Source organism: Melanostigma gelatinosum (assembly GCF_949748355.1).
Source record: "Melanostigma gelatinosum genome assembly, chromosome: 1".
Taxonomy (NCBI): domain Eukaryota; kingdom Metazoa; phylum Chordata; class Actinopteri; order Perciformes; family Zoarcidae; genus Melanostigma; species Melanostigma gelatinosum.
The window spans coordinates 24,517,776-24,530,799 of NC_136634.1; the positions used below are offsets into that span (position 1 = coordinate 24,517,776).

Below are 13,024 nucleotides of genomic sequence, written 5' to 3' on the forward strand. Positions count from 1 at the left end.
GTTGTCTTTATTGGAATAAGTGTCCTGTACGGGTATTACTGTTTGATTGGAAACCAACAAGCATTCACTTCCACACGGCGGTGTGGAAGAGCAAACGCTGATGCAACAAGTATGTTGGTAATATTGAAACATTTGATCAACTAGGACAGTACTCAGTAGACCGTCTCCGTGCAGCTAAACTGCAGTTCACTGTCTAACGTCTTATGTTGACCATTTAATGCTTCCTCTGAACAGAAACGGTCAGTGCTGCTGTGTGTTTAGTTCCGTTAGCTGTTAGTCAAACCCACGTAGCACTCCCACCATAGACCATATATGAGAAGTGGACGTAGTCATCGTGACGTCACCCATTGGTTTGTGGACTGCCGGTCTGAAGTCTCGACTACAGCAATTGCCGTCGCAGTCTTGGTTTCCGGCCGTTGGCGTGTTTTTTTTTTTTTTGCATGTTCTAACATGAGACCATAAATTCATGTTTACAATGTTTACTGAGGTAATAAATCAAGTGAGAAGTAAAGTAATTTTCTCATAGACTTCTATACAATCTGATTTCTTTTTGCAACCCCCTGCTGGACAGTAGAGAGAATGCAAGTTTTAAGACACTGCAGCATTGGCTTCACTCGGCAGAACCGGAGGTTGCTGCTTGACCGCCACCAGCTGCTAACTGCTAACTAGCTCTCCTCCTACCGACATAAGAAAACACGCTCCGTTATAGTCTGCGCTCAGTTCAGCTTGTCATTTGCGAGGCGATATACTTGCACGCATGCATACATAGGCTACATGCAATTGTCGAATCTAGCTGTGCAAATCAAGAGGGGCACAATTTGAACTCCATAGCGGAAAAAACGAGTCCAAACTGAAGCAGTCCAACACCACCCAGAGTGATGAGGGGTTAGCCGTCAATGACGTTATACGGGGTGTAACGATACGCATATTCGTATTGAACCGTTCGGTACGAGGCTCACGGTTCGGTACGCATGACAAACCGAATACGTTTGAATAAAAAAAAAAGAAAAAAAATCTTCTTTTTTTTAAAATCGTTTATTTAACCAGGTACTCCCATTGAGATTAAAAATCTATTTTGCAAGATGTAAGTAACAATACTTACATCCATTAAAACCCACAAACCAAGCCAGAAATCTAGGTGTAGTTATGGATTCAGACCTCAACCTGAACAGCCACATCAAGACAATTACAAAATCAGCCTACTATCACCTGAAGAATATATCAAGGATTCGAGGACTTATGTCTCAACAGGATTTGGAAAAACTTGTCCACGCATTTATCTTCAGCAGACTGGACTACTGTAACGGTGTGTTTACAGGTCTGTAAAAAGTCCGTCAGAAAGCTGCAGCTGATTCAGAACGCTGCAGCTCGAGTCCTCACTAAGACCAGGAGGGTGGATCACATCACTCCAGTTCTGATGTCTTTGCACTGGCTTCCTGTCCAACAAAGAATTGACTTTAAAATCCTGCTGTTGGTTTACAAAGCACTGAATGGTTTAGGGCCAAAATACATCTCTGATCTGCTGCTACCTTATGAACCATCCCGACCCCTCAGGTCGTCTGGGACCGGTCTACTTTCTGTTCCCGGAGTCAGAACTAAACATGGAGAAGCAGCGTTCAGTTTTTCTGCTCCACATATCTGGAACAAAGTCCCAGAAAGCTGCAGGTCTGCTGAGACCCTCAGCTCATTTAAATCAAGATTGAAGACCTTTCTGTTTGCTACTGCCTTTAATTGAACCACATTCAATTCATATATTAATCAATTTCCTGCATTTCTGCATTTTACTACTGTATTTTATTTCTTACACTGTTTCTTTAATTGTTTTTAAATCTCCTTTTCTTTTGCCTTATGTTTTGATGCTTTTAATGGTTTTATGTGAAGCACTTTGAATTACCTTGTTGTTGAAATGTGCAATACAAATAAACTTGCCTTGCCTTGCATAACATTAAGGAGCAGTTTTTGTTTTTTATGCTTATGTGTTGCTAAGAAGACACCCCAGAAGATGGGTCACTCAGGTATAGTTCCATTATTGTTCAAAGTCAAAGAATAACTTTATGATGTTAGTTGTAATGAATACATATATTTTAAAATCAAGTACATTTCTCTGGCATTTATAGTTTTCTACTGTACCGAAACGTACCGAACCGTGGCTCCACTGTATCGTACCGAACCGTGAATTTTGTGAACCGTTACACCCCTATATAACAGTCAAAACATGTTTTCAAAAAGTTTGTATCACTACAACCAAGAGAGACCCTTGAGCATACGGTCATGAATGGGCACATACATCGGGTGTCTGATAGGTCCAGTATTAGCCTCCGCAAGGTTAGCCGCAAACAGACAGACTCAGAGATGCACGCGTCCAAATACGTCATCTCTTGTCGTAGATCATAAGGTTTCTCTCCCTGCAGCTGTCTAAACGAGGCCACCACATTCAGTCTTTTCAGTGTGTGACTGCGATAAAGGTGACCTGTCGATGTCTTAAGTGTACTCGAGGACATAACTTTGAAGAGGTAGCTGTGTGAAATACAGTTAAACAGTATATTTCCATGGCTAACATCGTTCTGTGTTACTGTGCGCTCAAAGCAATGAGCTTGAGCAAACCAGCGTGTGTTGCCCCACCTAATAAAGATTGGGTTGAACATCGGTCAAAGGCAAGACAGTGGAGCACAGATACTCCAGAAATCTCTGCAATTGTTTCGAAAAAATGGCGCCCTGACTGACTCTTTGTGTCAGCGGCAAAATAATGATTTCACCATTATTTCTTCATTTACTTTTTACCGTAAATTGGACTCCCTATGGTGACGGGTATAGTTCCCTGTGTGGGGTCCTGTGACTGTGCGTGCAGGCAGTGGGGACTCTGCCCTCAGCTCCCACCACGGGCCGCCTGCCTCCTGCTGGTCTCAGATCTGCCAAAAACAGCAGAGCAGCGCTGGCGTCACTGCCCCCGATATTTTGGTCCTTCACTGATGCAGCTGGCTTCACGCTACGACTCATTAAAGAGGAGAAAAATACACAAGTTGGTTTTTATTTAATTATTTTGCGGTGGGGGATTAGTCGGACCGTTGTGACCCGTCTGTCCCATGTCATCTTCACCGTAATTACACCAAAACACGCAGCGCGAGCTGTATCTACCTGCTAGAAGCTTTCGTCAAGCTAGCCGAAACAAAACCGGAAGTAAGGTAGTTTACCCATTTAAAAATATATTTAACAAGTTGTCTTGCCACTGAATAATTAAAGCCCTTCACTGAACAAAACTGTATTAAGAGAACACATAGAAAGAGTTGTGCGTTAGCTGTGAAATGGATGCTAATGACTACTTGGACTAAATGTAACATAATTTGTAATATTCGTACCATTTTACCTCAGGGTGCAGCGTCCCACTAAACACCTGGTTTAGACAACAGCTAATACCATTGCATTTTACAATGCTAATCTTAGTTTACTAATTGGGATTAACACATTTGCAGGACGTGGAGGCAAATAAACTGATGAGATCATGATACTCAGTCACCACCAATAAGCCCGACATGAAACATCTGAGCAGGAACCATGGGTCTTTAACAACACGTCAAAAACCCTGTTGAGCTTAATACGTTTAGGTATAACCTCTGACGTCATGGTATCATGGTAGAATGAAAATAGGTTTCTACCCCACAACAGTCGAGCAACAGCTTCTGCCGGAGTCATTTTATCTATTTAGATTTGTCTCACTATATCAGTGGGATGTTTTTAGCAAATTGAAATGTAAAGATATGATAATTACTGCCTTGCATTGCAGGCCTACAACTGTTTTTCGTGCAAAGTCCACTTCCAGGCGAATTCAACGCTTTTATTTTGAAGGCAGCATAAACTGTTTTCCGGTATCGTTTCCGTGTATTGACTCAGCAGGCAGCGGAGACGAGGAGCGCTCTGCGGTCGCAGTAGGGACATCGGACTCCACGCACAGAAACAGAAACAGTGAGACGCGGGAGGAACAATAAAACAAAACAAAAATCTTTGTTTGCGTGTCGATCCCCGCAGGCCTCCAGCGGGCTCATGGAGAGCGGAGCCCCGCTTGTCCGCACCGGGGGCAGGTTGTTCGGATGCCGCTCGCCGCAGCAGCGCCGTTAGACGTTCTCCGCTCGGGATTAATTGGTTGACCGATGGCTCCAAAACATGCGCTCCTCTCCGGCAGCGGCCCCAGGGTTGGAGGGGTGAATAACACGGGGGACCCCCGCTCTTCCTCTCCGGCGGCATGGACCCTGGGTGTGGGTACGGCGGCCGTCTGTTCGCCGAGGAACGGGAAGAGGACGCGAGCGCCGGACGGGATGCTGGCCCGGCGCTTGGTGACCGTCGGCGCGGTGCTGATGCTGATGCTGCAGAGCTCTTTGGCCGCTGACGGTAAGACACCGATGCTGTGTCTTTATTATCCAACCTGTAAGAGTGCTCCTTTATTCCTTATAATCATACAAACAAAACACATAAACGCTACATGACTTGACTCCCGTTCCAGTCTCAATCTGGTTTGATGTATCATATTAATATTGCGGTTCTTTATCAGCCAGTTTATGAGAAGATTGGTGGTTAATGGAGCTGCCTAAGCAGCTGTGTTGTGTAAGATGTGGCTGTCATTTTGATGCGCTCGGTGGATGCTGGGATTGATGTTCTGACTGCACTTAATGTCCGGTGTTGTGTTTAATGAATCGGTGTTGTAGCAACACGGGCCCCAACCGATGTCACGTCCCCGGAGCGCACGGCGGACCGCGCCGCGCCACAGCGCGCTCCTCACCGCGGACGTTTCTTTGCATTAAAGGAGGGCACTTTTCATTCATTCATGGAGCATTGAGCCCCGAGGTCGTCAACCTCGAACGAGATCCATATGGGACGTTTCATAGTCGGGCACAGATCAATAATTTACGACCTCCGTGTCTTCACAGCCACCCGAGGCAAACATAAAAATATCAGCAGCAGAGACGGCTCCATATCTCAGGCACATTGCTTTGACTGCAGCTCTTAAAGAGGACAGGGCATTTTTATAATTTAGTAAACATTTTTATAATTGTAATAGAATACAAACTATTTATATTTTTGTTCCCTTAAAAAAAAAAGAAGATTGAGCCTTTTTTATTTGATTCAGGTTTTTGAAAGGAGCTTATAATGCTTTTTTTCAAAGCACTGGAAGGTGCTTAACTGAGCTTTATGGCTGCAGACACCTCAACCTCGATAAATGCAGAGGAATCACTGTTTGTCATTTTGAGCTGGTTAAACTTTGGAGGAAGCCATGACGATGTCAAGTGTGCCTCCATTTAGATATGTTTTGACACGTTCTAAAACAAATTAAAATCAAGGAGAGTCAAGTATGAATTCAGCTGTAATACAGAATAGAAGAAGCAGACATCCACAAAATCGAGATTTAAATACATTTATTTGGAATCCATTGATGCAACTGGCTATCAAAGATCAATTCACTCAAATGTACATTTTTCATCAAGATATAGTTTAAAGTTTGGATTATGCAATTGCAGAGGTTTGGAGATATTGGCCTCTCAGACGGGATGTGAATGGAATTTCAATGCCGGCGCTGGCTGCACTGAAGATGACATTTAAAAAACCTCAAATGTCTCTTTCCAGGAACAATGACTGAGTTTTATTTGTATTTTGTTACTCGGGGACATTTCGCCAGACAGCTGTGGAAAGGTTTTCAGTGTGAGACATGCATGGCGCTGCGGAGCTTGTTTTAGATTATCTATTTGCTTTATTTCCCCAATAACAAAGTAATGATCCAATAAAACCAAAACAACACAAACATACAGCCCCGTATACGTACCTCCGCTGTCACGAGACAACTAATAATAATAAAAAGAAGATAAAAAAACCGTTCTCCTTTTATTTCACCATAGAGCAACATCACATTTTAGTGAATATGCTTCATGTCAAGATTGCTAAATATCATATTTCACAAGTGTTATGCAATATGCGGTGGCAATGAAGTGACAAGCGGCTATCAGCTTTCAGGTTTCTTCTCCTCACTGCTTCAATGTATCTATTCATGTGGGACATTTGAAAATCCCATAGTAGCACTGAGATTGCTCTTTTACCCACAGACATAATTTGCTTTAATGGACATAATTTGGCACCACACGACAAAGTGTCCTGTCTGAACACGGCGTCCACAAACACTCTTTCAGAACAACAAGCCTTCAAAACCATCCCTCTCTTTTGACAAACAAAATCAAACATCACATGTGCTATTAAACTGCTCAGCGGTTTGCTGGCTGCTCTGTTTGCTTTCTGCGGTTTTAATATTTGATAAGTGTCAAAGTGATTGACCAGCTAACTAGTCGGAAGAAGAAGACCGCCACGGGCAATCTTTCTTATTAACTCTGAGATTGGTAAACGACGAAACACCGGCTCCTCGATCTGACACAAATGGCGCCGCCACACAGGGTGTGATTTGAAAGAAATGTATGAAACGCGCGAATCAAAGCAGCGATGCAGAACACGGAGATGACTGCCAAATTATTTGGGAAAAAAAGACCCTCGCCCTGAGCGTACTGCCCCCAACACACACGCGCACACACACACACACACACACGCGCACACACACACACCCTCTTTCATATCATGCTGCTGTGCCACTTAAGAGGGAGCCCTTCCATGGCACGGCTCGGGGAGGTTTGACTTCCTCTCCGTTACCTCAAGTGTTCAGCTGTTTCAGGTCTTTTTAGATTAAAAACATTTATGTTGTATTCTTTTCTCCGGCTCTATTAATAACACACTGAAAAAAGGATGTTTTGGAGGCTGACGCCTAGCCGGTATGTGTGTGTGTGTGTTATGGATGTGTGTGTGTGACCGTCACAGTCCACCGGCACATATGTGTGTGTGTGTGTGTGTGTGTGTGTGTGTGTAGGTGGTGTTTTTTTCTTTTGCTGTAGGTCTACAGAGATCTTCATCCTCAGTCAATAGCTGAGATCTATTGGTCCGTGTTACCATGGGAACAGATCTGCAGCTAGTACTTTTCTCACAGTGTGTGTGTGTGTGTGTGTCTGCGTTTGTCAGTCAGGGATTGAAATAACATCAGAGTAAGTGCCAGGTTCCAGTCTGTTGCCTGATAATTAGCATCAGATGACACACCAGCGGAGATGCAGCGCTCTCCCAACACGATGGTGGGTTTGAACTGAACTCTTGATTTCTTCAAATGAAAGTCCATACGTGTTTGTGACCCCGCACACACACACACACACACACACACACACACACACACACACACACACACACACACACACACACACACACACACACACACACACCTCTTCCCGTACTCGACATCTTTTACAAACACTTCAAGTCAAACCGGGAGCACGGCAGCTTTTCTTGCCATAATTTAGACGTATACCAGTTGTCCAGAGGGCTCTGGGGAACAGCGGATGATTAAAAGGATTGGGCTGCAGCCAGAAACTAATGGGCTCAAAATGAACAAGAGCAAGTGGCGTAGATGGTAGATTGTCTTTTCTTCTTTTCATGTCCGTCCTCTCGTAAATCTGTAAGAAAGTGGAAGAGCAAGAGAGCCAGCTCTCACTTTGTTTCTATATAGTCTGATGGTACAGCTGCTAGAGACAACACACGAGTCCCTACAACACGATATAAATGAAGTATACAAATCGATTTTTAGTAACGGAGAGACTTATATATTGGAAACAAGTAAGGCTGGGTATCGTTCAGAACATTACCAATATAATACCAGAGTTCCGGTATGGAAAGTAAAAACATGCCTCTCTACGAACCCCTTTTATATTCCTTTGACAAAAAGCAAAAGGTCCCAAATCTTTAATGGTGTGGAATATGTAAATATGTAAATCTACTAAACAGCCGTGCACTCCATCAGAGCCCCACTTCTCACTGAAGATACTGGCAACCTGTCTAGCTATTTCTTTTTAACAATTAAAGTTTTTATTTAATTGAATACACACGAACAGACAGCATTACCTTAAGTCGTAAGATATCCTGAAATAAATGCACATATTTAGAACGACCAAAATAAACATTGAACTTTAACAAAAGTACAACCAGATCATCCCCAGCGACACTATAAGCCACAAAGCAGTCCCATGACCTCCTAAAGTTTTCACCTTCATCCAGGACTTTAGCGACGGCTTGCCTTGGGCAGCGACCTGTCAATCACAAGGTAGCCCCGCCCTAACGCATACCCTGCTTTAATGTCTATTTTACTCTAAAATGGACCACAATATACTAAATGAACACCATGCTGTATTGAAGAATACTTGAAACTATATTGAGACCATAAACTCATGTTTACAATGTTTACTGAGGGAATACATCAAGTGAGAAGTAGAGTCGTTTTCTCATAGACTTCTATACAATCAGACTTCTTTCTGCAACCAGAGGAGTCGCCCCCTGATGGCCATTAGGGAATGCAAGTTCAAGACACTTCCACATTGGCTTCACTTTTCATAACCGTAGGTTGCCGGCTGGTTGAGATTCAACAATTCAACTGTTTCGCTTTGTCTGAAGACGTTCAACAGATCATCGAAGTACATGTAACAATCATGAACTTACCTCCATATTCTCAGAATCATTTCACATTTCAACTCTCTGTTTTTGGTTTAAAAAAAGTAAAATAAAGATCAGTTTAAGATTTCAGGACCATCTTCTCACTTGCTGAGCACAAAGAAGACATGTTTACATATTGTCTTGGCCTTAAATGGACGGATCAGTCAAATAACTATGACGGAACGGTAAGGAATAGAATGGCCGGCCTCAAAGTCCCTGAGAAATCCTTTACTGACAATCATTTATCCGGCGTCATCAATGGAAGCGATCAATTGTGCTGATTAGGTGCAGCGCTCCTCTGTCTCCTGTGGTTTCCGAGAGCAAAAGGAAGTTGGCTTAGGATCAGAGCTCTGTGAAACTGATTCAAAGTTCAGCAAAAGTTTCTCGCAGCTAGTCAGAAGTCTGCGGCCGTGTTACCTGCCCACACAGGAGAGAAAGACAGCAAAGAAAGCCGAGAGAGTCAGATCCAGGTGAACTTGATGACATCCAGCTTTTACACAATAAGCTGATTGGGAAACAAATTGTGTCACAGTATCGTACCAAATCTGGGGTTGCATTCGATTATCAGAAAGATAAACTCCATCAGATCTTTGCAGGGCTTTACTAATTGTGAAAAGAAGACTTTTTTAAAAGTTTTTTTTTCAGTATTTGACTCGCAGTCGCGGAGAATCCCACAAGGTCCACGACTGCGGCGCTCTTTAGCACCGCGCTCGTTGAATGCATGGAAAACCGTCGGATATGATGGGAAAGTTCGATGATGGGTGACAGATGAGAGCGCTTGCCGTGCTGCAGCACGTTTTTGTTTCATAAGGATCCCGGCTCATGCACGATCGCTCCGCTCATCGGTTTAGAAACCCAGACGAATTCAACGAGCGGCACAACGCTTCGCCCTGTCCTCCTCGACTATAAGGTACAAGACAGTTTCCGAGATTTGATCCAGAAGGTTTCCCAGGACCACAACAGTTCACTTCTGCTGGATTTATTTCGTGTCAGAACACGTCTCTTGAGATCTAGTATGGAGGTTATGAGGCCCAACATTGGAAAATAAAGCACTGCAGCGCCAAGTTTGGTGAAGGCACCGCTCGTGATCCAAGGTGATAATGTAAGCAAGATTACAATATGATGGTCACATGACTACTGGAAAAAAACAAAAACTACCTAAAAGTCATCAAGTTCTGCTCGGGTATCCAAGCTAGGAGAACGGTTCAAGTCCAGCTCACTGCTTTTCAGAGGAAGTTTGTCAGAGTGTTTTAAATTAGGGGTTTGGGGTCAGTCTTGATGTTTAAAAAAAAAAAAAAAGAAGTATGTCAGCCAGCATCTTTGTAATTAATATCTCTGTCTGGTATGAGCACTTGGCTTCAGATAGAATCAAGCTGACAGGTTTTTAAGACAGCAGGGAGGATAGCAGGCCGCCAACAAAAGCCACTAGATGATGTCTACAGCACAGCTGTGCACAGGAAAGTCCTGTTGTCATCAATGACAAAACCCTTTCCCCTCTAGTTTGAGTTGCTCCCTTCTGGGCGATGCTACAGAATAACCCTGGCAAAAATAAGGATCTACAAATGCACTTATTGTGGTCAAACAAAGAACAGTAAACTTAAATGAGAGAGTCTAGGCTGTATACCCGAGGTACGAATGCAACGGCTTTGAGAGGTCTTTGTTCTGTTAATGCCTTGTGGACATTTTTGGGTTTGTATTTTCCTGCCTCAGCTGGACAATCAATTATTAATTAAGGCAGTTTATGATTTAAAAGAACAAGGCTGGTGATAGTCTCTGTTTGTATTGCTCTTGATGAAGTCCACTCCCAAGTGCAGTGTTGTCTGGGTTGTCAATGCCTGATGTATTTTATTCCTCTGTGCCATAAAGCTCAATTGCTGTCCAAAAACTATTAAAATAAATGCTGATCGGTGAGTCACAATGTTGCACAGGGTGACACGTTCCTTCGTTACCATGATCACACACTGTAGTTTTGAGAAATGTTTGCTTAAAAGGACAGAGGACAGCTAGACACCAGTTAGTTCCCCTTCAGTGTAAAACATCCCCATACTTTCCATACTCCATTCCCCTCAGACTGCACAATGTCAGCCTGATTATGATCAATTTACTCCAAGTAGTGTGTGATAGTGGACGCCGTACAGCGTTCCCAAAGAAAGACAAGCATGTCTGATTTTTATTTTCCTTCCGTGACGTGTTCCGTCAAGTCCAATCGGAGTCACGATGTAACATCAGCCTTTGGCTGACATTGACAGTCTGCTCGTTAAATACCTGAGGTGGCTGGCTAGCTACGTTTATGCTTCACTGCTGGCTAAAACATTTATTTTACCTCAAGTTCTCTTTGAAGGATTGACAACCCATACTGTCGTCATGGTGTGATGCAAGAACGGGTCCACAGTAAGGATGCCTTCGTGAGGGAAGTTTCCTGCCGGTTAAAAAACCGGTGTTACAGGTAACACCAGACATTTTACAAGAACAGACATTTGTTGAAGGCGCTCGCTATCTGCAGAGCGCTTTGAATCAAATATATTGCCAAATATGAGCTTTTCTTTTTTTAAATTTGACACCAAATCCTCAGATTAAGTATCGATAATATGCTTAGTATTTTATAAAGTTTTTAATTTGATAAACGTGAGCGCTGAAATGCAAAAAAAGGAACTATGGGTTTTATTTCTCTAAAAAGTAAAATAAAAAGGCGAAATCGACTGTTGGAGCTGTGTGCAGGTGACGTTATCGGTTTGTTATTGGTGTATGCCCGAACAATCTTTGGTCCACAGTCCTTTCTTCTTTTATTTTTCCTGCATAGTGCTTCAGACGCTATTATCTGTTTCCTTCCCGATGCCGTCACGAACGTCATGAAAGATGGCAAGCAATGATTGGTCGGGTACCAATGTATACGTCTTTCACGTCTTTCGGCAAGAATTTACGACTCTATAATCGACCAATCTGACCATGACCATGATAATGGACAAACATATTGTGTCGTCTGAACCTGACATAACACCTTACAGTCAAGTCAATTAGAAGCGAGTATTTTTCAGTGCTGGCATAGTATTAGTCGTTAACTTCCGTACTTGTGTAACAGACTTGGAATGGCATTGAAGGAGACGACTCAGAGGGTAGTTTTCCAGCATTTATTCGCTGCAGAAGACAACATAAAGCACATTACTTTCTTCCTGGTCTCACTCTCTCTGTATACATCCGCCCCTAAACATGCAAGACAACAGAATTCACACAAAGGAATGCCAAAGTATCTGCGTCGTTACGTTATGACAGGGCAGCCTGACGTAAAAGTAAATGGCGCCAAATAGGCGAACTGAAACAGCCAGTAAACTTATATTTTCCACAGTCAAAACGGCGCGTAACAGCTTCATAAGGTCGTCGCCTTAGCAGTTACTAAAGTACGTAACGTAAACAGTTACATTCCCGAAGAAAACAACAAAACAGTGCAACGATATTATTCCACACAACTTACCCTCATCAGTACGAAACACCACTGTGAGGGGAAGTCGGGACTACGGGGGCTTCGGAGGTACAAAAGAGGCGAGACGCCGCTTCCGCAGGAAGCATTAACAAAATAAAACGCAAAATAAAAATAGCTCATAAAGATAGAATTCACACATACTCAACAGAATAATAAAGTACATTTTTAACTCTGTTACACTTGCATGGACTTGGCTTTACAGAATGGTCGTATTGCTGTTGGCCGCAGCACCTATGGAGGCTTTACAGTTGCTGCCTGTTACCTTAGCCTCACACTACACGCTAGCAGACACTTGTGACAAGAGTCATGGCAGAAACCTGGACTAGGGAGGGAGGAGGTTCGGCTCTATCGGGGATATCGTTCGTGTCGCAGCTTTAATTTACGCCGGCTGCTCGTGCTCGGGACCTCGGCTGTTTGTTCCCCTCCCCCCTTTTATCTGAAGAGCTCGGATGACCAGAGGTGTCGCAGTACATATAAGAGGAGGATATTCTGGCTGGAATCAATCCAAGGTCAAAGATCCTGCATGTGGGCCAAGATGCAAGATGAAGGGGGGGGCCGCTCTGCTCGGCTGCACTCCGCTCTGAACTTCTCTGTGCCTCTCTGATTACGCACTGCCTGAGTTTTTCACACGGACAAGGACAAAGAAATCAGATGGAAAGTTGGCTGTTACATACCACACCGTTTTTAAACGGTTTTTAAACCAGAGCCAAGGCAGTGGTGACTCGATGAAATGATCCCTATTCATGATGATGTAACGTGCTTTGTTGTAGCCTTGGTTTTCTCACGCCGTCGCCCGTCCTCTTTGCAAACATTTGTCGTTAGCGACATATCCGCTCCCAGGAGGGACCCGTCCTCGCCGCAGGTAATGACGGCTGCTGACAGTGTTTGAACGTTTCTACCGTCGGCGCCGTCACTCCTCTCGCTGTTACCAGGCAGAAATGCAGAGAAGCAGCTTCATTACAGCAGGAAGATGATATCTCTTGACACGGCACC

The 13,024-nt window shown here is 43.6% G+C and overlaps 1 protein-coding gene across 1 annotated transcript in view; it reads left to right on the forward strand.

Moving 5' to 3' along the window:
• Window positions 1-4,145: 4,145 nt before the first annotated feature.
• kiaa1549la (KIAA1549-like a) overlaps window positions 4,146-13,024 on the forward strand; it is a gene marked incomplete at its 5' end in the record, with an annotated part of 101,663 nt that continues 92,784 nt past the window's right edge. The window contains one exon of the mRNA XM_079293488.1: window positions 4,146-4,383. Within this exon, the coding sequence (XP_079149614.1) occupies window positions 4,146-4,383 (238 nt within the window). The remainder of the gene's footprint in view (window positions 4,384-13,024) is intronic.